At 38.0% G+C, this 21,717-nt stretch overlaps 1 protein-coding gene across 2 annotated transcripts; it reads right to left on the bottom strand.

Moving 5' to 3' along the window:
- Nucleotide 1: 1 nt before the first annotated feature.
- LOC135162152 (G-protein coupled receptor moody) lies at nucleotides 2–21,704 on the bottom strand. Of its 2 annotated transcripts, XM_064120327.1 has the most exons (8): nucleotides 19,120–21,704; nucleotides 18,829–18,994; nucleotides 17,262–17,456; nucleotides 14,232–14,444; nucleotides 2,168–2,406; nucleotides 1,779–2,088; nucleotides 1,000–1,592; nucleotides 2–371 (listed from the first exon to the last, which is right to left on the bottom strand). In XM_064120327.1, exons 4-8 carry the CDS (start codon nucleotides 14,442–14,444, stop codon nucleotides 2–4), a joined length of 1,725 nt encoding a protein of 574 aa, XP_063976397.1. In that variant the 5' UTR covers nucleotides 17,262–17,456; nucleotides 18,829–18,994; nucleotides 19,120–21,704. The 2 variants fall into 2 exon arrangements, with proteins under 2 accessions (XP_063976397.1, XP_063976399.1); XM_064120329.1 differs by lacking the exons at nucleotides 17,262–17,456; nucleotides 18,829–18,994; nucleotides 19,120–21,704 and having other exon boundaries at nucleotides 2,168–2,421; nucleotides 14,232–14,366.
- Between the last annotated feature and the right edge of the window lie 13 nt (nucleotides 21,705–21,717).

Raw genomic sequence — 21,717 nt, 5'->3', positions numbered from 1 at the left:
ATCAATTGGCACGTTTTCTCCCATCGAAGGAGTCACTTCGACAGAGAAGAACGTTTTTGTAAGCACTTCTGTACTCAGAACTCATTACGACATAGATCACTGGATTTATGCAAGTAGTCAAATAGATAAGAATGTAACCAGCTATGTTAAGTCCACGCCAGTCGATGATATCCTTGAATGTCTTGGATATCGTGATCGGTAAGTAACAGATCAAGAATGAGGAAAAGATAACCAGAATCATTTTCAGAAGTTTTTTGTCCTTTGCAGTCATTTTTCCAGACTCCAGCCCTCGATTTTTCATACTCCGAAATCGGGATTCTCTTCGAAATAGGCTGTTCTTCTTTTGACGCTTGTCAGTAGGTGAATCCGATCTGCAAAAGACAGGACACGTCTTATTATTAATGTAGGTACCAGTAATCATAAAATTATTTATTCCTTGAGAGACTAAATCATCTTGTTAGCAGATTCGAAAGCATTTTCAATTCATGAGTTTTTGAGGAAAAAGAGCTGGTGTAGACATTTCCTCTTGAAATGACGTCGTTTTAAGCGAATGCCACAATTACTGGAACTATTCTGCTCGAAAAAATTTTATGGTTTATGGCCGTAATGGAGTGGATGCATGTACCCACCACCTAGGGGAAATGGCTTTTTTTCCAACCTGGCACTTTACAAACTATCATAAACCATTAGAATGTGCTCTTCCATGGGTTTACTCGAAGATGTGAAGAGAAGAATTTTTTTATGAGCATTAAGTTTATTTAATAATGTCACTCAATCGTCATGAGGTAGTAATTAATGGATTTGAGGGCAGTGTCATTTGGGGTGTGTCCAATATCGATCAAGTCGTTTCAATGACTTATTTGGACAGTACTGGCCAACTGTTCCAATTTTTCGTTGAGCATCAAGCAATAATTAATGTAATTTTCGGCACCGAGGAAAGAAGAATAATAAAAGGATCTTCTAAAAACTTTGATAGATTACTAGATTAATTATGCATACCTCGACGATGGAAATTCCTCTGATATTTCTGAAGGATCGTATCTCGATGAGGAGGATTGAGGTCTCGACGGGCTCTCAGAAGACGTCTCATCTTTCTGAATGCGATTCGGTACCTGGAGACACTGAATATCGCTCTCCAACATCTTCGTGGATAGAATCTGTTGCTCCTCCGACTTTTCCTCCACTTTATCCACATCCGAGATGCTGAAGTTCGGAATTACCGGATATATTCTCGATGCATTGGGGTTTGCGGTTCCATTTTCCTTGAGAGACTCGGGGAATGGATCCTGAATAGTTCTTGGTGAGTTTGAACTGGAGTTGGAGTTGGAAGAGGTGCTGCAGAGGTCGTTTTCAATGCAGCAGTTGGGATCCATGGAGGAGCAATCCTCATTATTTTCGGTTATTTTTTCCAATGGCGGGGAGGAGGGGATCGGCATGTTTTCGGGGAGAAGACTAGATTGCGGGGTGATTATGTAATGGGGGTTGGACCGATCGGTTTTTGTGGGTGAACCACCATTCTCTGTCGTCGATGTGGCAGTGGGACCGCAGCTAGAGCCCAATGCGGAGTCTTCAAAATTTTTTGTGAATTTTACCTGGGAAATTGAGAACTTATGGAATTTCGTAACAATGACATCGACCTAATCGATCAGATTAAGATTGTCTGTAATGAATCTGATTAGAATACAATCTCTTTGGTACTATTTCTGTCTGTAAAAAAATAGTTTTTCACTGAAATTATTTGCATAATTAAATGTCCTGAATAATGACAAAGAACTTACCTCGAGACTTGCCTTGACAAGATTAGTGGTGGCCTTCTCTCTCCTTCTACTTTTCTGTGCAGTTTTTCTCACAATATAAAAAATCCTAGCGTAGCAGACGACAATGGCAATGCAGGGTGTGAGAAATGCCAGTATGAATAGAAATTCTTTTGGGGAGCGTCCGTTAACATCTGGTACTATCGTGCAGGAGCCAATAACTGGGTCCAGGCCAAAGCGACCCCAGTGCTCGAACCACGTTGCAATGAGTGCCCCAAACCCGGATATCCATGTGGCGAGTACCATCAAGATCAGATACCTGGGTTTGTACAATCTGGAAAAAAAATGGGGAATCATTCCGTGGAGGGAATGAATATAAATCGGGATTTGAAGTGATGAACATTCTGTCTCACTTGGGATAGAGGCGGGGGTGGCCGATCATGACGTATCGATTTATCGTTATGGCGAGGACGGTGAAGAGGCTGACAGCCAGTAGACCGTATCGGAGCAGGGGAAATAGACGGCAGAGAAGGGCGCCGTGCTGCCAGGAGCTGTGCCAGAAGGTTGATGTTGCTAATGGCAGATTGAAGCAGCAGAACATCAGGTCGGAGATCGAGAGGTTCATGATGAATACGGCCGTTGCATTTCTTAACTAAAATAGCATATACTATGATATCCATTTGTAAGTTTTTGCATTTGCAAAGAAATTTGCATTGCAATTGCAGGAAATTTTGTTAAAAATAAAATGACAAATATTAATGTTTAGAAAATTTTAATGTAGATGCACTAACTGCGTATAATTGTTTTTCCAATTTTTCTGGGGCAATATATTTGGAAAATTATCGAGGTAAAAATATCTAAAGCCAGCATTGGCCGACCAAAGGAATCGACCTAGACGAAGGGGAACATTCTTAAAAATTAAGTATATATTTCGTAATTTTTATTGAATACTGTTTTAATCGGCAGGTTAGGTCACGGGCCCCTCATTTTTGTAAAATTTTTCTCCTGGTGTACGTGAAGGTAGTGATCAACGTCCTCTCAACACTACTGTGACAAATACCCTGAACCATTTCTTCCTAAACTTTTCCGATAATCCTCCAACGACCAAAAATTTTTGTAGTATCGGGAATAATTATGGGGAAATCCCCAGTGTAGAAATAATAATCTAGCGAATATTATAGACAGATGTTCTTCGTATTTTATTAAGATAGTCTAGAGCTATAAGTTTATACATATAGTAGTTTTAGCGTAGGTATTTGTGGGGAAACCCCGCAAATGGACATGGATTGGTACAGGAATGCAAGCCTCTGTACTATAGAAGTACTTAAAGGGTCATACTTTGTGGGTTTATGAGGCCCACAGATGTGACAGGCGGAGATTGTTGTATTGTAACCAGCCTGGTCCAGGGATGCTAGGACCACGTGACGCGATTAAGGCCCAGCTCCACGGTTCAGAAGAGGGACAGGGTCAGAGTCGTTGGTGAGCAGCGTTAGACGATAGACGCCTTTTAGACGTTAGACGTGTGTTGAAAGGAGAGACGTAGATTTAGACGTTCTTGTGATGTGTGATTAAGAGTGCTTGAAGATTATGAATTGTATATTAAGTTTGTTAAAATAGTGTATCGTATTAAAAATATTTGTACTTTTTCCTAGAAATAATCTGGTCTTATCTTTTCAAAGTAACTCTGCATTTTCATCGCTGAAAACCCCCGAAAACCCTTCTGACCATCCTAAGATTCTCTCAACATATTACTCGGGTGCCCTCATCATGCAATAGCCCATCAAAAATATTCATAATCCTTCAAGAGGAAGTATAAAATCCAGACGTCCATTACCGCTCAAAAGACTGGCCATAAACCCCAAACAATTTATTCCACCGCTTGGTTCACACACGTCAAACCCCCTCACCCTCACCCCTACCATAACAGAATCTCACACACTTACTGGAAGGCAGTTCAGGAGTCAGTGAGGGATCGTATGTGAACACAACGGTTTGTCCATAAATCGGTGAATGTCCCGCGAGAATGAAGGAGAATGGGATAAACAGGACGAAGTCTCTGGAGCAAGAGGAAGTGCATCACTGGGTTAGTAGTGGCTACGGGGTTTTATGCTAAAACTATTTCAACCCAAGTCTCGACATCGTTGGTACATTCTCTCATCCAAGGCACCCTAGAGTGTCAAGCAACCGCCAACGACTTGCGGATGCATAAAGTTGGAAAATCTTGGGACTCGAGTGTGCGTTGACCTCACTGGATTATGGGGTATTTTGCATTATATTTTGTCGTAACTCTTTTTTTTTTGTTCCCTCATTTTTCACCAGTTTTTTTTCCTCCTCGATTTTATGGAACGGAGGGAGTGGAATCTGGGTCGCAGGGAGGGCGGTAACGGGAAAAACATTGCGATCATTTTCGCTGGGATGAAAAACAAATCGTGAATTGTTGTTTCTTTTTTTTTGTGTGGGTTTGTCGGTTTTTTGCTGGGATTTAATGAGAGAGGGATTGAGGGAGAAGAGGCGGCTGATATTGTTAAGAGTTGTTTCCATGTTGTGTTTCTCTTGATTCCAGTGGACCTCCATTTCGCGGAGATGGTTACCTTCACTGGAGATGGTCTTGGACGACAGGGTGGTATTTTTATCTTAAATCGTATCGCTAAATCAGCAGTTTTTGACAATGGTCTACACGGATATAGTTTTACCCGAACGAAGAGAAAGAAGAGTTGTTTAGGTTGTACCGAATTTACGAAGAGAGGTTTGTTTTTTGTACAGTTGAATCGGTCTGCGGTGGTGGAAATTCTCTCAGAGGAGATGGGTCATGCTTATGTGAACATCTGCGGAGGGAATTGTCAGGAGAATGCTGACCACGGGGTGAATTTTCCGAGAGGAGTTAGGATGCGGCTTCACGGATGAACTGAGCAACGTGCCTTATCACAAGCTGGACCTCATGGGAATGAGCAAGTTGTTTGTCGGTAATTTTTGCACGAAGGAGGTCATTTACTATGAATGCTCCTTCCAATTCCACTTTCATCCCTTGATTCGATTTTCATAAGAAACAGGAGGGCAAAATCTCTTTTCCAACATAATCTATGTGTAGAAAATCGATGTATTTCAACTTTTCCTTTTTCACGAGGAAAACAAATGTATTTTACCACTGGTCCTTCGAAAACTGGAGACGTTGAACTGAAAGGAAATCTCTACTGAGAGAAAAATATCAGGGATTTTAGGGAATATATGTGATAAAATGTAAATTCTCCTGTCATTATATTTTCTGCATTTGCCCTTTGGGGAGGGGGGGGGGATGAGTAGAAAAATATTATGTCCACTGCTACGTGGGGTGAATGGGTTGTAACAAATCGTCGGAGGAGGGTGCACTCTTTTCGATGGTTTCTCCTCATATATTTCCGCGTCCATTGTCCACTTTTTTAGGCGGAATAAAGCGAGTTACTTTGCTTCAGTAACTGAATGGCTCTATTTATTTTCCCTCAACTTTTGACGAGAAACTTGTGACAACAAGCAACGAACTTTGATAAAATATTTATTTTACAAATGACAAAAGTTGGGAGTAAAACTCTTTCATTGTGCATGAGGGAAAGGAAAAGGATTGAATTGTTGAATTGTTCGAATTTTTGGTTTTTTTATTTTCACTGTCTGTTGAAAATTTAGAAGATACGTTAATTTTATAATCATACGGCTAGACAGCCTGATTTGTCATTAAACTATTTAGGAGGAGAAGGGGCTTTGCCTCTCAGCCCTTCCATTGCGCCCCTGGGAGTCTCACAGAAAATTATCAGTTAATCATTTCCAAGAATAAGTATTCAAATAATACTTGACACTTGGAAGAAGTTCCCCGTCCCCCCAATGATCTCATTTTTATCCGATTCTTGTAACATTTATGATTGTCATTTGGCGATTTTTACGGATCCCCATGTAGCGCAAACGATCATGAAATTTTTTTAACGACCGCTTGTCATTCTGTCTCCTCGATTGGAGATGAAAGAAAATATAGTCGGAATAAGGAGTGGCATAAAGAAACCTCGGGGAAAGGAAAATCTTGAGTTTATTGCGTCCGGGCGTCATACGGGACGTATCCACTTTGTTCGAGTTAGAGACATTGCAGCTGCGATTGCAGAACCTCATTTTTCCCTTTTTCCCAGCCGTTTTAAGTGTCTGCACCCCCTACATCGAGACTATTCCATACTTTTCCATTTTAGTTTTATTCCTCACTTCGGTCTCACCACCGTTAAACGACTTCATCCAGCATAAAATCATTTCCAATCTCGAAACGTGGAAGGAATAGAGGAAAAGTGAGGGAGTAGAAAAGGTACCTACCTAACTAGACGCGAATTTACTGCATCACAAAATGTGAAATTTAGGATTGGTTCTTGAGAATAGCACTTTCTACTAATTTTTCTGGTAACTTTGGTTCAATTTTGATTTTTTTTAGTGTTGAAGGAGGCTCTCCAATGACATTAACGGTCAATGAGGGTCCAATAGTGGTAGGACAGCAATGATGACGGTCATTTTTTTCTGTCTTTGAAGATTGATCGACACATGGTTTTAGGTGGGATTCATCAGTGTGTGGGGTTCTCGATATGAGCCGACGTGTTGGTGAAAAATAGGCATCAGAGGGGGAGTGAACGAATGAGGCGGAAACTGCGAACTTGAGGGATTGACAACAGCCAAAGGTCTACAACCGCAGAAAAATTGCGAAAGCCACTTCCCCATTTCTTCATCTGAGTTGAAATATTCATGAAATGCAAACGAGTCGGGATTTATTGATTGATAGGTCGGGGAGATCATCTTTCGGTACAATAGAATGAGTGAAACATTGAAACAATTTTTTCGTACAAGATAAAAATTTATTTCTTGCTCTCACGTACATTGCAACAAAAATCAATAAGCATGATGGCGAATAGTAATAAAATTTTATTCAACGATTCTGTCATTTGTCTTCTTGAATCACGTGTGTATTTTGTGAGTTCCTACCCTTGAGCAGTCATTCCTCAAAGGGAGAGTACTACCCCAATTCTCTTCGCTAATTTTTTTTCTGTTGTTTTCGAATTTCTGAAAGTGAAATGAACTGTCGTCTCGAGTGGAGACATGCACGATGGAATGAAAAATTGACTTCACCGGGAATCCAATTATCTAATAGCGACATTTCCCGGGCATTGGTTGACGAAAGTAAAAAGATCAATTGCAAAATTACTCTTTTGTTCAGTAAACGTATATTTTCAGAAATATTTCATGTATAAATATATGTGACTTTATTTTTGTTATGAGAAATATTGTTCCAGTAAGAATAAATAATATCATATCTCCATTAAAATTGTAGATTGGATTAGGAAATTTTACTAATTAAATTATTAATTGTCTCACTATCAAACAGACATTTTGCTTCTGAAAATTTTTAACTCATGCAGTACTTCGTATGAGTATAAGTGTATTTCTTAGAAATCTTTTTTCCCCCATCTGTAGTATCCCACTCATCCCTAATTGAGTTATCTCTCGATCTCCGCCCCCTCTGTTCACAGCGGGTTCAAATTGTCCGTGAAAAATGCCGAGAAACGTACTCCTTTGCCAAACAAAGTTTTATGACATCTTTCTGTCGACATAAATAAGAAACAGACTAAAAGACATCGCCTCGGGAATTATTTGGGAACAACGACGTCAATCGTGGCTTGAACCCGTGTCATGTAGCCTCGTAAATTGCTTTTGTCGACCCTTCGCGTAGGTTCCCGTCGCGGTTAGAAAAATAAAATGTCCATTCGGGGATGACAAAAAATGCGATGTGTCACTGGTGGACAATCTTGGATAGATTAAACTTGTTGGTAGGGAGGAAAATAAATCCAATGGAGAGAAAACGCGGAGATGAAGATTTTTAGTTGTCACTGAGGAAAGTCCGATGATTTATTTTATGAACTTATATCGCAGTATTTGAGGCCTAGGAATTTTCAATTAAAACGTTATTTGTTAACAGTATTTTTGAACTACTATTTACAGCGTACTAAATTACATCTTGATACTGCAACGACTCATTACTACGTGATAAAAATATAAACCCTTTTCCTATTGCATACATCTCATATAAAAAAAAGAAATTGTCATTAACATTTTTGTTCTGAGAGCGAAAAGTTTTTGATAAAATTCCTAAACTTCTTTACGTTAACTTGAATTTTGTCTCATGTTCGTGATAAGAATTTTGTCGCAGGTGTTGAAAAGACGTGGAGGGTCTTATGGTAAACAATTTGCCCCTGGAATACCGAGCTAAAAGTCTGGAGAAAAACCTCCAGCATCCACAGTACGTTATTCTGTGTCAATTTACGAATTATCCCGCACTCGTTGCACGAATATCTTTTGCTTTTATCCAGTGCGGTTACACCATAATCCGGAAATCCACCACCGGATTTGGAAGAGAAAAATAAGAATAAATAGAAGGAAAAATGAAAAATTCCACTCTATCGAATTTCTGGGAACAATGAAGGAGGAAGTGAAAATAAGGTATTCCAGTGATGTGTGGAGCGAACTTGTAGGTGACGTTGGAACTCCCAGAGGGTTGACGTGATGAGAGATAGATAGGGAAAAGCTTTAGACTGAGGCACGAAATTACTGGATTCCCGCGGAAATTACTTGGGATCTGAGAAATTAAGGTATTCTGCTTGATTTACCTCGAGAGAATTATCTCAAAAATGGAAGGTGACATTTCTGGAATGGAAACATCATTTTATTGACATTCATCAAAGCTGATGCCGCGATTTAAATTTATAGTTTCTCTCATGCATATTTACTGATGAATTTAATGACTAAAAATGGCAGAACCCACTAAGTGAAAAAGACACCTCAGAATCGAAACTAATATCAGAATTTTTCATTGTCGACAAATCGGAATTCTTTTCAGCACCAGCACTGCAGTTTTCTCAAAGAGTTTCTTCTCGTGTACAAACCCATAATTTTTTATTTGTACCCATTGGTCTTAGTAACGCCGACGTTTCAAAACTGATATTATCACACTTATACGTGGAGCCATTAGATATGTCCAATCTCGTTACTTTTATGCCCCGAAAGGAGTCGTTACAACGTGAAAAAGTATGCGTTCCTCAGTACTCGGTACTTTTTTTGATCGGCGATTGAAATGAAGAATAAACATTAAGTGATAAGAGGAACGAACCGAAGTATATTAGCCACATATTTTCTGGATCGATATAATGAGTTTTGTTTTTCTGCAAAATTAGCGATCGCATTGCAGAAGATTTTTATACCATCAATAAAAAAATATGTGTATAAAATTTATACACGACAGAAGTGAAACTTCTTAGCCACAGATTGTTAAAAAATTTTGTCTGAATTTTTTGTGATAATTTTCGGAAATTTTTATTGAGCCGCGTAGGAAGATTTCAGAACATTTTGTCATTAAAAATTCGGGATCTCGTGGAAAAACCAAATAGAATAGTCAATTTCTGTTCCATATTTCCCTGAAAATTAACAGAAAACAAGGAAATTGCTGTCAATGCATTTTTGAATTCGGGGAACAGTGACACCGAAGCCCATTTAGGACAAAAAATCAGAAAATTTACGATTTCATTGAAAAATCAAGGAAATTGATCTCCAATATTCATATTAGAGTATATATTTAAATAAATTACGAAATTCTCATTTTCGTACCGCTTAAAATTCGAGAATGTTACTGAAGGATAAGGTAGACCGGAGATCTCATGATTTTCAAATGTGTAAAAAGCATTTGATGCCACTGGACTGGTACTTCCCAGTGAACTATTTCGATATTAATAAAAAGGTTTTATTAGTATTGTTCATCATATTAACAAAATGAGCCATGTTCCTACTCCGAATCTATCGCGTTTTCGTTTCTCTCTCATGTCTCTTTCCGTCCGACTGCCCCACCACGCGCGCCATCCCCTCCCTTTTCCTGTCGCTTTTTCGTTACATACGATATTGGAATTACAGCCCAACGAGCGCAAAGAAGTTTCACTTCAAAAAGCCATTTAGAATGTATTAGGATGTATTCATTTTACGCCAAATGCAGAACTTTGACGCGAAAGCAAAAATATCTTCATAGAATAATTTCAAAAAAGTCATCCTCAACTTTGTACACTCGTTTCTCGCTAAAAAGTGAAGTAACTCAATACATAACGTACGACTCTCTGGATACCAAATTATTCTCAATTTTATTCACCTCCAATTTCCACCTAACGGCACAGGAATCCACATGAGCTAGTTACACCCACCGAGAGTAATAAAGTATAACGAATCGTTCACTTTATCGTGCCTCTGCAGAACAAACAAGAGTGATAAATCTTGCATTGAAAAAATTGTAAATTCTCAAAGTTTTCATTTCAACTTTTACGATCACTAAACTATGACGGAATCAATAAAGCCGGGGTAATAATTTTTTTCCACAGAGATGATCCTTATTTGTTTATCCGGGTAGTTATGGTTTTCCCTCGTGGAATACATTTAAAACGAGACATTAAAGGGGAAGTGTGAAAGTACTCTGGGAACTTAATTACAAGGACGAGGTAACAGACAGCTTGGTGTTCACCAAGGATTTTTCGAAACCCTCTGGGTCTCCTGGCCGAATTAAAATGCTCACTGTTATTTTGTTACGCTAATTAAGCAACTGGATTGCATTCCACCCGTGATTGTCGTATCTATTATTTGGACTTAGCATGAACGAATGAAATTAAATGAGAAATCAACATGAGAGTTCCCCAATTCATTAAAAAAGATAATCTAACATGAATATTCGATTTGAATCGTATTGAATTCTTAATGAAACATAAAATTTCATGATTTTTCCCGTAGTCACCACCATTTTCTACTTTTCTATTCATTGCCAGGGAAAATGAAACGGAAATTCAGTGCTCATAGTTGAATAGTCGTCTCCAATCGATGGATTCAATCAGTTTAATAGTCCAAGTTGAGGTAATTTGATTATTTGGGTGTCGCTTCGACAATCATTTTCAATCAATCATGGAAAATCGAATTGTCTCCTCAAGTAATTTCCCTCACTAATTCTCCTCGCCTCCCACGATTTTCCATAAATGGAAAACTCTTAGAAGCCCCAAAACTTGTTACAAGCCGTCAATTACAGTAAACTTACGAGGATTATAGATGAAACTCAAGATTGATCGCCAGCAAATATGATAACGCATTATAATGCCGCAGAATCATCTATTCTCGCTTTACCGATGCAGACTCCCCCGTTCTGATAGTGAGATATGCAAATTCTATTGTACAGTTTCAGCGAACCGAGTATTCTAAATGCATCAAGCGAAATCTCATCATAATTCTCTTGGAATGTGATAATACAGACTAAGTTAATTTGCTTCGAGGATATTTTCTGTATGGAACGTCTATTGATTCGTTCAATCACACGGAGAGAAAAAATATGTGCATGAAATTTATACCCGACAGAAGTGAAACTTCTTAGCCATAGACTGTTCAAAAATGTTGTCTGAATTTTTTGTCATAATTTTCGGAAATTTTTATTGAGCCACACAGGACGATTTCAGAACATTTTGTCATTGAAAATTCGAGATCTCGTGGAGAAACCAAATAGAATAGTCAATTTCTGTTCCATATTTCCCTGAAAATTAACAGAAAACAAGGAAATTGCTGTCAATGCATTTTTGAATTTGGGGAACAGTGACACCGAAGCCCATTTAGAACAAAAAATGGAAAATTTACGATTTCATTGAAAAATCAAGGAAATTGATCACCAATATTCATATTAGAGTATATATTTAAATAAATTACGAAATTCTCATTTTCGTACCGCTCAAAATTCGGGAATATTACTCAAGGATAAGGTAGATCGGGATCTTCATGATTTTCAAATGTGTAAAAAGCATTTGATGCTACTGGATTGGTAATTCCCAGTGAACTATTCCGATATTAATAAAAAGGTTTTATTAGTATTGTTCATCATATTAACAAAATGAGCTATGCTCCTACTTCGAATCTATCGCGTTTTCGTTTTTCTCCCATGTCTCTTTCCGTTCGACTGCCCCACCACGCGCGCCATCCCCTCCCTTTTCCTGTCGCTTTTTCGTTACATACGATATTGGAATTACAGCCCAACAAGCGCAAAGAAGTTTCACTTCAAAAATTGTTTAAAAATTACGTGCCTATTCAACGTTCAGTATAAAAACGCGGACTTGTTCCGTAATTTTTCCTGAATACTGTCTTGACTGGCAGATTACGGAACAGGCACGTAATGTTTAAACAATTTTTCCCTCCACACAACTATTACTTCCGTAATTTTAACTAAACATTTCCCTCCGTGAATTCATCCTAGAATTTTTTCAGGGAAATTTCTCTCCCTGTCGGTACGTTTCCCTTAATTATCTCCCAGTGCAATCAAGCCATTCAATTTCGAAACTCTTTTTCGTTTCCTTAGATATGAATTATTTCAACGAATTTCCCCGCTTCACTGCGCCAAAAATCGTGATTCTCTCGCTCTCGAAAAGTGCCTAAAGATAACGAAACCCCCTCAGCTCCTCCCAATTAACCCAATTATTCTCCCCGCTCTCTCCACCACCGCCCCCTCCATTTTTCCTCAACTTAACTCAAATGCTTAAATACCCATTTACTCGAAAATGGTATCCTCGAGTAGAGTACACCGTCTCGAGGTTTAGAGTTCAGTTCTACCGATGGTGGAATCCTTCCGACAATGCAACTCATCAAACGTCAGTTGGGTTGAAGCACCCGGCGCACTAGCTCTCACGTACAACCTCCGTAGATTTCTCCCAAGTGTGCACACTGCACTGCGGGCTCCTTCAAGAGAGTGAAATTAACGATGGAAATGGCCATGAAGGGTTTAAATAACTTCGTATACTTCCAAAAAAAAAAATAATAATAACAGTAATGGTAAGGGCAAGTATTCCCAGACGGGTCTCGCGGCGAAATGCGGCTGACTATACGGTCTTTCTCTCCTTCTTTGGTTTTCTCCACTTGTTCTCGTGGTTGTTTTTTTACCCAGGATCGAGAAAAATCGCTCCGGGGGTGGAACAACCGTGAAACACTCATGGAGGGCACAAGAAAAAATAACGATACACATGATACCCATCCAATCTTGCTTTGCAATTTTTTTTCGCATTTGATTTTCTTCTTCTTTCATTTTGATTTGTTTCTTCCGGAAGTTTCGGGTTCATTGAAGGTTTAGGTTTTTTAGGGAGAGGCCAAATGGGGGAGGAAATGGTTCACAGGAGTTTAGTGCATTGCTGGATTTTTTTTTTAATTTCATGCACAATATGGTACACTAACAGTGATAATTAGATAATTATCTGATTATTTGATTGATGTTCACAACGAAATGAATGAATTACGGTATTTCCTGATTATTTGTTTTATCCAAGTGATATCGTTCGAGTGGTCCAATTAATTAGTCCGGCGATAGTTATATGCAATGACGGGGTTACGCCCATTCTATTCCGTTATACGGCAATGATCATTTTCCCGAGTGCCATTTGCGTACCTTAATGTCCCCAGGAGAGACGAGAATATGATTATGGGGAACGTTAAGTTATTAATGGGTGTGTAACTCGGAAAATTGGCCTAGTTTATTCACCACTCGTTGCTATTTCTATCATATGACAATTCGTTCATTTTGGGCTTTCTCTTGTTTATTTTATACATCGGTATATACTCAGTTTGAGCTCTGAAAATTTTATGAATCACGTAATTAATACGTGAATCTCCATAAAAATTTACACAGATAGCAGTGATTTTGCGAATCCGCAGGGATGTGGTACATTTATATCGCAATATAATTTCTCGACAAACAAACAAAAAAAAAACTCATGCCATTTACTTGGGAATTTAAATCCACTGCTTTTAGATGTGTCTGATACATTCTCCTTTTACATGTTATTGTTCCTCTCCCACCGAATTATTTATGTATTGTACCGAACTCCGAAGGATGTTAATAAGTTATGCTATTCTCAGTAAAAGGAATTGGGATAAAGAATTCATAAATAATTTTTGTAATAAATAACTCGAACATATACTCCTTTCACGCCTTGAGTATCAGCCATATCATTCTTCCCTCTTCGTTAATTTTCACGCGTAATTTTGCATTACTCAGCGTTTTCTGAGAACACGCCCTCACTCACAGTCACGAGAGCTTTTTTTTTACGAGAAATCGCTACCAAATACCCGTGTTTACTTCTTCCTGAAGTACAAAAGATCAGAAGCCCCAAAAAACAAGAGGACTAGCGAATAATAACACCAACAAAAACTGATATTCCATAAAAATGAGCGAATAAAATCATTGGTATCACTCTTCTCCTCAAAGACTTGCTAATGCACGAATGAATGAATCAGTACCGACGAGGCGGGTGCAACGACACCAGGGGAATAAGCAATCACGTTGGATCAACAATTCAAGTATGGTTTCATGAATAAAAGATAAATGATTAGTGGATGAAGAGAAGAGAGATTGTGGTGAGGATTTTCCAACAACTTTACCTTCTTAGTGCGAAAGAGAGCAGCCACAGTGATGAGATTGCCGGGTATACCAATGAACATGAAGAGTAGACAGCAGCCAGCAGCAAAGTAGAGGAGCCAGGGTGGATAACCGTCGAAGAGAGCTACTGAGCCGGGATCTTCCAGGACCTCGTTGAGTTCAAAGACACTCTCGTTTGTCTCGGTTTCGTTGATCGCCATCCAGTACTCCAGCATCTTCAATACCGAAAAATAGCAGAGTAATGATTCAGATGCGGTGAAAAATTTATTGACATTTCAGACGGGGAGATAAATATTTGAAGAGTTATCATTTGAAATGTTCGAAAATCATTAAAATAGTGGAAGAAATTAAGGGGGTATTCTCATGTAATCACTTCGAAAAATCGATTTTTTTATATATTTTGACAGTAAAACCTATTGAAAACATGCTGTGAATAATTCAGACCGAAATTCATAGTATTTGATAAGTTACAGCTCATAGTCGCCGACGTGTCGTAAGCGACTGTCTACCAGGCTTTAAACTTTAAACGCATTTTTCTCGAATCATCATTTTCGAAAACTGTCATGGTCCTAAAAAAAAGTATTCAACCGTTTGCTTTAAAATTTACATATATTCTTCTACTCATTTATAGTTATCGTCCCTACCAGAATTGTTTATTTTCGAAAATATTTTCATATTTATTTTAAACGATTTTTAACGAAAAAGATCAAGATTTTCGTGATTTTTTTTTGAAGTTCGATATATATATTTTTTTTTAATGAAATTGATTATATTTAGTAGGGACGATAGCCGTAGATCTGCTGAATAATAATCCATTCGATTTTTTTATCTCAGACAACATGAACAGCCGCTATCACCTTGACCAGTGAACTACCTTTTTTTGTTGGGAACTGCTTTGACTTAAAAAAAATATATGTTAAAAATGTAAAAAACGAAAAAAAAAAATTTTTGTGTACATTTCAAAATACAAATAAAAATATATTGAAAAATTAAAATGATTGAATTTTGTTGTCGCATAAAAAAAATTTTCCTAAAAAGTGGTAAAATGTATGCGTTCACATGAGAGTGCCCCTTAATTTTATTGCGAATGTTAATGTTAAAGAGAAATATGGATAATCGATCAATTCTATCCGGTCATTGATATTTTTCTCTTTTTCAGTTTTTACAAAAAAATTATGTTATGATTCGATTTTTCTAAATGACTGTTCACTGGTGAAACCATATTTTCTGGAAGAAATGGCCCGAGAAAATACGTTACTCGTTCTCCGTCAGCAGAAGGATCTAAAATAAATTCCCTCCGGTAAATTCTACCCCTTATGTTCGATAAATTGATCCGCCTCATATTTGGTGAAAACCAGGGAGAGAAATAATATGTGTGTTAACGTGCCGATCACATTTATAATAATATGACCACGAAAACATCAAGAATTTAGAGATGAAAGATGTGCCAAAATGGGAATAAGGGTGCGGAAAACGTATTATCGAGGGGTAGTGAGGCGGCCATCGATGGGTTACCGGGAACTACGTTTCCTCCGGAGGGACTTGATCGTGAAAATGATGAGGAAAGAGCGACCAAGAATGTGGCACCTCAGACGATCGAAATCTTCCCTGGGTTTTATTACGCTCCAATTGTCTAGTTCCTCTTCAGCGCTGGGTAAAAATGAACCAGAAAAATGAGGGAAGAAACGTTCTGTTAATGTTCAAAGGCTCATTTTTATTTCACTGAAATTCTAATTGAATGATATTCATCAGGAAGGGATCACGAAGAAATATATTTTCCTACGGATATCCAAGTGCCCTCGCCTAAGGAATCGATAGATAAAAAAATTTAATTCCGTTTCTTTCAATTGCAATTCCATTGCGTGTGTTTCATTAGTACGACAATTAATAAATAATCATCGTTTTTCCCCTAATGACGCGGATTACTCCTCATGAAGACGAGGGAAATACACCAAGTTTTGTAATTCAAGGGAAAAGTATCAGCGAACATCAAATGAATCGATACTACTTCACGTCGATTGAATCGCAACTTTTCCAACAGCTATTTCTTTCGTCTGGTGTTTTCATCAGCCATGAACAAGAGAGCAAAGAACCGGAGCAGTCTCGTTAACGGAAATTATCCAAAAGTTGTTCTCTCAACCATCAGGTCGTGGGTGGAGTGTACCCAACCTCAATACACACGGAGGGCCACTCCGTCTGCCAACTATTGGTGAGTATTCTCGATTTTCCTCATCATAATAAACTTTTTCGACCCTGGCGTGGAAGCGTTCGAGCTTTTTTTTTTTCATCGACGTTTCAAGGAGTTACGGTGGAAGTTGTTTCCTGGCATTTTTATGTGAGAGAAGAAGTAACTAAAAATGTGATGATCAGGAGAATACGATGACAATTTGCTAAGGGCAGAGCTTCGAGCCATCGAATTAAGTTCTGATATAGGACGGAATATGATGATGAATTTTTCCCTGTGGCCTGATGATCCGGTATGAACTACTTGCCTTTTTCGTCATTTTCCATTTAAATAATTTTTTCTTTTTTGCTAAACATCTGGGGAATATAATTTCTCAATTGAAATATGATACGACTCGAAATGAATACGACACCCGCCTCGAGATGACACATGAAGATCTTAATCCTAATCTTTCATTCAAGTTTTCTCAGCTTTCAGTGACATCCTATATTTCCTGGTGAGAGCTCTTTCATTCTGAATAAAAGTTTATATCACTTCGTACAATAAGTCGAGTTTATTGCACGCTGCACTCCACTTTTGCATGGACTGACATAAAATATTATAGACCACTAGAGCGTAAATTTCCCTTTCCACAAATGCAACGTTTACGAGTCAGACAAATTCATTGGGCCCACTAGAGGCCCAGTGAATTTTCCACTCGTCGTAGTCTGATCTACCATTCTCGTAAGGATTTTGGGGGTAAAACGTAATGGAAAATAAGTGGAAAATTGCACCTGTAGGACATATATTCATCGTGTACACCTGTGCATTGTCTGAATACAATTTACTTTATTTCTAAAATAATTACCTCGATGTGAAAAATGCCCTTCGTTCCTTCAGGAAGACTTAACGCTGGATAGAGTAAGAATCATGCATGTCAAGATTGTTGTCATCCCGTACAAAAGCCTCTTGAAAGAAACTCGTGGCACACATTGAAGAATTCCCGGGGATACACAACAGCTGAATGAGCAACTTGCTGGTCACAGTCCTCGAGTCAACATTTCTGGAATACATCACTGGAATTTATGATCCTCAGTGCAACTGCAACGTGAAACGGTCCTCACTAAATTATAATTAAATTCCCCACATCAATTCGATGGGAGTAAGTCAGGTAAATGAAGAGATCTAGATGATCGTCTTTACATCTTTGCAAAAACAGAACTTGAAAAAAAAATAGAAATTAAAGTCAACGGATATTTAAAAAATTGTAAATAACAAGAATGTGGTTTTCGCCAACGTAGAACCGTGCGAGGGGGGAAGAACGGGAACAGGCTATTGGCGAAACGTTTCGCACAAGCTTTGCGGCTTGACTGAAATGCGGAGGGAAAACCAGATGAAGAAAACTCGAGTGAGAGTGCAGTGTCGACACTCCAGTGATGCTGAGGCGAAAGTAAATGGGGTGGCGCGTGCGCGAAGTTCCACCTCTTTGTGTCTATCACCTATTTGAAAAATAAATAAACGAGTTTCAACATGATTTCTGATAGTTATACACGCCATGACAGTTGGAAACCAAATTTGGTTGTCTCCTTCTATTTCTGTTTGCTGCAGATTAATCAATTTTCATGTACAAAAATACCTGAAAAATGTAATTTCTTAATATTTAATTAATAGGAGGACAAAAATTTGGGCAGGAATTACCTAATTGTTTGAAAAAAAATTATTCAATCACCGAATGGCGGAAAAATGCATAACTTTATCGAATATTTCCTTCCTTGTACCGCTTCCTTTTATACTGTCTTCTTTTTCCATTAGTCTTTCATTTCTATTATGAATCATATTCTATAATGTATGCTTCAGTCTATATCTATTCTATGTGAACACATTGCTGTTCTCACTCCATGTCAAGTTGATCAATATTTACCTATCTATGTCTTTTTCCTGTCATGGGGCATTGTCTCCTAATGCAGTGATGAATAATTCAACTAATAATTTTACAACGACCAACCTCACTAAAAAACCTCTTCAGTATCATATACTGACGATTATATTCTTTCAAACATATGAATATTAATTATCCTGCGTCCTGTATCGTCTGCTCACCTGAGAAACTTGTTTGGTGAGTACCCAAGGTTTAATCAATAAAAACGAGAACAAAATATTCTGCATAAAAATCAAGAGAAGTATCTGGAAAATTAATTAATATCAACTATTGGGTGACGTAGACTTTTTCATTTTATTGTCCGTGTAAAGATTCATGAGCCGAGTCTACAATTTAAACTTACAATGGACTACTTCTAGGGTAATTTTATCAACCCCATAGACCCGGAATCATGGAAGAAACAATGGATAAAAAAATGACGATAAAAAACTAAAAATAAATGAAGGTAAGTGCGAATTTTTATGTTATTCTAATTCTCTGATAATATTATGCTTACTTTCCTCTCAATATTCATTGTTCTTTACTCGGAATGTCTGCAAGGAAGTTTGCTCGCCCGTCTGGCGCTCGCAAATCGCATCCTCCCCGCCAATTGATCGCGTCATCGGCAGCTCCGCCTTATGTACTCGCTACTTCATATTCCCTCTTTTCCATGTTTTGTGTACCTATGGATAAAATAAACCCGCCGGAAGTTCAACCATTTTCTTTACAACTTTGTAAACAAAAAACTTTAATATCCACGTGCATCAAATATTCATGACACTCTTTTGATAATATACATCTCGATTACCATAAATTGTCGAGTCATCGTCCGGGAATCATCACCGATTGAGTGAAAATAATTCTGAAAACTAAGTGATAAATTCACCAGGAATTAACGAATATGCAACTCGTATATAAACATTGGGGTATTCATCAGTGCAGTCCATCAACATTATTGCAAATAAATTGACTTGGATGAGACCAGTGTAATTGCGATTAAAAGCACTGTATACTTATCTTATAACCAAGTACAATCAATAGACTGTCCACCTCGCGTCGTCAGCCTTGGACACGATATATACTGACAGAAAAAATTAGCTTTGTCAAGAGAATTTTATTTGAATCCACCGTCATTTATACGAAGAGGAATAAATTTAAAAAAATATGTGCATGAAATGTATGCACGACACAAGTGAAACTTCTTAGACTGGTAAAAAATTTGATCTCAATTTTTTATGATAATTTTCGGAAATTTTTATTGAGCCACACAGGAAGATTTCAAAACATTTTGTCATTGAAAATTCGGGGAAATCTCGTGGAGAAACCAAATAGAATAGTCAATTTCTGTTCCATATTCCCTGAAAATTAACAGAAAACAAGGAAATTGCTGTCAATGCATTTTTGAATTCGGGGAACAGTGACACCGAAGGCCATTTAGGACAAAAAATCAGAAAATTTACGATTTCATTGAAAAATCAACGAAATTGATCTCCAATATTCATATTAGAGTACATATTTAAATAAATTAAGAAATTCTCATTTTGGTACCGCTTAAAATTCGGGAATTTTACTGAAGGATAAGTTAGACCGGAGATTTCATGATTTTCAACTGTGTAAAAAGCATTTGATGCCACTGGATTGGTAATTCCCAGTGAACTATTCCGATATCAATAAAAAGGTTTTATTAGTATTGTTCATCATATTAACAAAATGAGCCATGTTCCTACTCCGAATCTATCGCATTTTCGTTTCGCTCCCATGTCTCTTTCCGTCCGACTGCGCCACCACGCGCGCCATCCCCTCCCTTTTCCTGTCGCTTTTTCGTTACATACGATATTGGAATTACAGCCCAACAAGCGCAGAGAAGTTTCACTTCAAACATTACTGAACTTTTACGCACTCGTGGAGGACCCTTGATTGTTGGGGAAGAGTAATTATCACCGGATCTTTATCCTCGCTTGCAAATTAGGGTCCTTCTCCATAATTTTTTCGGAATACGTATCTGCGTGTGTAAACCTCGTCGTAATCGTCTCGAGCTAGACAATGCGACAAGTCTTATTGATATTTGTTTGATTTAATACCAAGAACAAATTCGGAAAGAAGATTCTATAGGAGCCGTAAACTCGGTAGACAAGAGAACAGAGAACAGAGCAAACAAACCATTGACCCCAAGGAATAATAGTAAAGAGGCGTAAAACGCAGAAGGAGGTGTCGCATATGCGCCATCCTAAAATGGAGAAAAACGTAAAGAGCTAGTGAACACACATGTTGAAACTTTTATGATCAAATACGGCCGGTCTGATGTCATGGGAAGACATACGTGCACACGTGGGCAACGGGTGTCCCATTGCATTTTAGTTTATTTCTCAAATTTTCATCCTTCTTGTACTCGGTTTCATTCAATCTCTGCTGCTCTGCAGGATGTATCCTACTTGCATGAATATTTCCGCCCAGAAGGTTAACGCCTTCTCCGATAGAAAAATGAAATTGAATGACATTTCCATTTTATTTCATTTCTGACGTACAGAGACGAAAATTCTTGAAAAATTCCGTGTCTGTTCCGTAATCTGCCATTCAAAATAATATTTACTAAAAATTACGGAATAGTTAGGCAATTTTTCAGAGAAATTTCCGGAAAAAGTGTGGAACGTTCGGTGAAAAAATATCCAACACTTCCGTAATTTTTACTGAATACTGTTTTGATTGGAAAATTACGGAACTGTCACGTAATTTTTAATTATTTTTTCTCTCTGTGAATAAACTGTGAAAAAAAATCTGAATGGAACGTCAATGCTGAAGTTTTCTTATTCACAGATGCAAATGTTGACTAATTTTATATTTTGGATAAAATTAAATCCATGATTTTATTCATCAAAATGTAAATTGAGGAAAGGAAATGAAACTGCATTCGGAATGTGTAAAACCGGAAAGTCTCTCCATGCCCATTAACAAATTTGTAAAGTGTCATCCCAGATTTCACTCAGCATGAAAAATTAGTGCCACCGCAACCACCTACTCTCCTCTCAATCTGCGTAGGTTTTTAATAACGTGTATAACGACTGCGACAAGTAGGGGAATCAGTTTCTCAATCTCATTTTTTTCATCCACGCACGCATGTTATTCTAAACTTGCTCGAGCAGACATTCGTGTGCACAAGGCTATGGTTTTCCTACATAGCCCATTGTATTTACGTAAAAAAAGGGCTGCGGGCGAGGGGGATTTGTGGAAGTGCGCGGTACGAACCTAGTCCGCTGATACAACATGTGGGCTGACTGTTGATGCTGTGGCCCCTACATCCTTTTTAAAAATAATTGCATTTTGTTGAACGGGAGGAGAAACTACGAGGTTGGATCAAACATTTTTTTACATCATGGTAAGTTACCTTGAGTGGGAAGAACTGCGACTT

Source organism: Diachasmimorpha longicaudata, chromosome 5, assembly GCF_034640455.1.
Source record: "Diachasmimorpha longicaudata isolate KC_UGA_2023 chromosome 5, iyDiaLong2, whole genome shotgun sequence".
NCBI lineage: Eukaryota > Metazoa > Arthropoda > Insecta > Hymenoptera > Braconidae > Diachasmimorpha > Diachasmimorpha longicaudata.
The sequence above is the reverse complement of the archived record's forward strand: the minus strand, read 5'-3'. Positions and strand labels throughout refer to the sequence as shown.

What these genes read in the sequence shown, in the direction of transcription:
- LOC135162152 (XM_064120327.1), bottom strand. Translation starts at nt 14,444, where the DNA reads ATGCTGGAGTACTGGATGGCGATCAACGAAACCGAGACAAACGAGAGT. An exon ending in CACCCCCGCCTCTATCCCAA is followed by an intron (nt 2,089 to 2,167) that starts GTGAGACAGAAT and finishes TTTTTTTTCCAG; the next exon opens with ATTGTACAAACCCAGGTATC. An exon ending in TTGTCAAGGCAAGTCTCGAG is followed by an intron (nt 1,593 to 1,778) that starts GTAAGTTCTTTG and finishes TCAATTTCCCAG; the next exon opens with GTAAAATTCACAAAAAATTT.